The sequence below is a fragment of the Crocodylus porosus genome, unplaced genomic scaffold (genome assembly GCF_001723895.1).
Source record: "Crocodylus porosus isolate Cpor-Errol unplaced genomic scaffold, CroPor_comp1, whole genome shotgun sequence".
In the NCBI taxonomy this organism is placed as follows: Eukaryota; Metazoa; Chordata; order Crocodylia; family Crocodylidae; genus Crocodylus; species Crocodylus porosus.
The window spans coordinates 16030588-16034301 of NW_017728928.1; the positions used below are offsets into that span (position 1 = coordinate 16030588).

Consider the following 3714-nt stretch of genomic DNA (forward strand, 5'->3'; position numbering starts at 1 on the left):
AGTCCTGCTTCCTTGCTAGTTGAAATAAAAACCTTCTCCAAGGATTGCTTTCTTAATATTAAAACGCTGCTTTGTCTTGTACAGAAGAAATCTTAAACTCTTATGATATATATTATGGCAGAGAGAGCTTTAGTATACCTATAGCTCTTAATATTTGCAGCGAAGGAAAAATAGTTTTTTACCACAATACTTTTTCACATAACTATTGTGTGCAACTGGTTTTTTTCCCCCCCTCACCCCCCTTCCTTTTTAATGAAGGAGGCTTTTCTGTTTAAAGGGACACTTAAAATATTGATTTATCTCCAGTTTTTTCCTTTTTGAAATGACTTTCACAAATAATGTAAAGCTTTTTTTAGGCTCAGTGATGGCCAGTAGTACACAAGTGTATAGGAGCACAAGGTAGGCCAGAAGATTTCATAGATGTTAGGGCTGGAAGGGACCTCGAAGATCAAGTCCAGCCCCCTGCCCCAGGGGCAGGAAGGTTGGCTAGGGTCGAAGTATCCCAGCAAGATGAGCATCTAAGCATTTCTTGAATGAATCCAGAATAGGTGCCTGTACCACTTCTGGAGGGAGCCTGTTCCAGTTCTTGGGGGTGGGAGAGGCCCAGACAGTAAAGAAACTTTTTTTTTTTCTCCTTACATCAAACCTAAAACAGTCTTGTAAGAGTTTGACTTTTTGGTCCTGGTTTTTCCTTGGGAGTGCTCTGGTGAATAGATGTTCCCTCCAGATCCTGATGCACACTCCTTATGTACTTATAGGCAGCCACCAGGTCCCCCCTGAGTCTGTGCTTTTTCCAGACTGAAGAGTCCCATGGCTGTTGGCTTCTCTTCATAAGGCCTATTCTCTTGCCCTCTGGTCATGGGCATGGCTTTCCTCTGGACTCTCTCCACCTTCTCAACATCCTTCTTGAATTGTGGAGCCCAGAATTGGATGCAGTACTCCAGCTGCAGCCTCACCAAGGCTGAGTACAGTGGGAGGATGACATCCTGAGACTTACTTGAGAAGCATCTGTGGATGCAAGTCAGGGGTTTGTTTGCTTTACCAGCTGTGACATCCTGTTGGTGGCTCATGTTCGTCTTGTGGTCAGTCATGACCCCCAAGTCTTTCAGCAGTAGGGCTAGCAAGTGTAGCACTGCTGAGCCTGTAAGTATGCTGCAGGTCCTCCCCACCCCCTCCCGAGTATTGAAAGTCATCAGGTTTGTGTCTGCCCACTTACTAAGTTTATCCAAGTCGGCCTGGATCGCTAGCCTGTCCTCAGGTGTGGGCACTGCCCCAAAGTTAGCCAGTACGCTTCTTACACCAATGTCCACATCGTTGATAAAGATGTTGAAGAGAACTGGTCCAAGGACAGAGCCTTGGGGGACGCCACTGGTCATGGAGCACTGCCATCGAACTCTATTCTCTGGGTCTGAAATCGGAGCCAATTTCCCAGCCATTGGACTGGTGTACCCAAGGCCACAGTTGGCCAATTTTTCCATGAGGTCATGGGACACCAGATCAAAGGCTGCTTTTTTTTTTTTTTTTTAAGTTCAGATATATGATGTCAATCTCTTCTCCCTTGTCAAACATGCCTTGATGCACATCTGTATCTTACATGTATAAATATGTAGGCACATGAAGCAGTGGCAGGTGGGCCCACTGCAGGGATATAAATCTATACAGAAAAGTAGGAGTGTACTTTAGAATACTAGTTTTAAAACAATACTATTTTTTTTCCTTTAAAAAAATCACTGCCAGTAATCCTGATGGTTTTTTGAGCTAACTTATACTGTTTGCTTTTTTTTACTATTAAGTACATGTCAAAAGGCAAGGAAGTATGTTTTCCTCTAACCCTGAACTACTAAATCAGTAGGTTTTTTTTTTTTTTTTTTTTTTTTTTTTTTTTTTTTGTTTAATAGATCTGATACATGCTTAGCCATGTGCTTCCCACTATTATTAAAGGAGGCTGCCAGTGTTACAACTGTATCTAAATCTACTGGGCAAGGAGGCTTTGTACACTATTTCACTGACAACCCTGGACTATAGAAAGTCTGTGATATGATGAATTAATTCTTAGAATATTATTCTCCTCTTCTTTGTTTTGTTTCAAGGGGTACATTATGTATTTGACACCACTATAGCTGCTGACTTCAGCATCCTGGAGAGCCAGAAGGAATTTGTGCAGCGCTATTGCCAACGGAACCAGGAGGAGCATGCCTTACCGATGTTTGCCTCTGCTTGCCCTGGTGAGAAATCAGTCCCTGAGTGCAGCCCAGAGTAACCTTATGTAGACTGCTGTGAAAGTGGTGCAATTCCAGTTGGGTACCTTTTTATAGCTTGTAAAATGTTGGGCATTGTTTGCATGTTTTCAAAATCTTACAATGATCCTCCTATGTTTGACATAAGTCCCCAGTACCAATAGGGCTGTTTATCTTTCAAAACTCTTTATGAACATGGTGCTGGATCTGGCCCTGGCTCACATTTAAGCTGTGACAGTAAAAATGCATCTGAAGGGCAGAGGTCTGGTACTGCTGAGCCAGCCCAGCCACAGAAATGGACTTTACAGGCCAGAAGAGGGTGCGACCACATTGGATAAAGCATTTGCTGATTCGGCATACTCTCTGTGAAGGCAGATATGGGGACTGTAAACTGCTGGTTACTTCATTTTATAGATAAGAAAACTGAAGTATGGAGGAGCTTTAATGACTTGTCCAAGACCTCTGGAAAGGGGTGTGAGAGCAATGGTTAGCACTCTCGAGTTCCTGGCTCTCTCTGCCTAGAATACAGTGTTCCCCTACTAGATCATGCTTCTCTTGGATGCTTTAGCTGTGTCTTCTGTTTCTTTTTAATTTAACTTTTCCTTATTGAAAGGGACCATTGAAGGAGAACCTAGTTCTGTTGAGTACTTCCACTAAAAGTCATGGCTCCTATTACATCTTAGCACTTGTTACACACTCTTGTAAAAGGAAGCCATGAAGTGAAACTCTTGTTGACTGCATGATACAGAAAAAAGATGCTAGATACTTCCTGAGACGATGTTTTATGCCCACTATTGTCACAAGTAATACTTGCAATTACGAGAAGTAAAAGAAGATGGCAGTAGATAATGTTTTCCTTCCCCAGTCTTTACTTTCTGCCCTTGACAATATACTTTGTAGAGTCATAATTAGTTTCCCTGCATAGTCACCCACTCCTAATTGTACATATCAACAGAGCAGAAATAACATCTTCAGCAAAAATAGTATTTTGAAGTGCTTGGGTGTCTGATTTTTAAAAACTTGCATGAATTAAGTGGATTGTGTTGCTTAAGAGTACTTTTGAAAGAGCTGAAGGGTGAAGCAGAATGGCTAGCCTCTAGAAAGGGAAATGGCAACCCTCCATACTCTGCCATTGTCACTAATGTAAAATACTTGGGCAGATCACTTTTTTCATAGACTGATATCTTAAATTTGATACTTCTCTGCCATGTAAAGGAAAGTGTCTTTTTATCACATGGCTTGCTTCTGCCTGCCCTCCAGTAGATACTGAGAGAGGTGCAACTCTGAGATGCAATCTAGAAAAGAATGTCCATTCACTTTTTTTCCTGTTTTATGAAGAAAGTTGCAGTTGCCTTCTACATTCATAAGCCAACATCCTGTATGTGGTATTTGCCTGCAGCTTGCGAAGGTTAAACTAAAACAAAACCTTAAATGCTCAGGTCCATCTTTGTTTCACAGAGTTTAAAAGGAATGACTT

General features: G+C 41.8%; 1 protein-coding gene across 2 annotated transcripts in view; it reads left to right on the forward strand.

Moving 5' to 3' along the window:
* NARF (nuclear prelamin A recognition factor) overlaps positions 1-3714 on the forward strand; it is a 22886-nt gene that overhangs the window by 6499 nt on the left and 12673 nt on the right. For both annotated transcript variants that reach the window (XM_019542704.1, XM_019542705.1), the window contains exon 5: positions 2091-2225. In XM_019542704.1, the coding sequence (XP_019398249.1) occupies positions 2091-2225 (135 nt within the window). The remainder of the gene's footprint in view (positions 1-2090; positions 2226-3714) is intronic.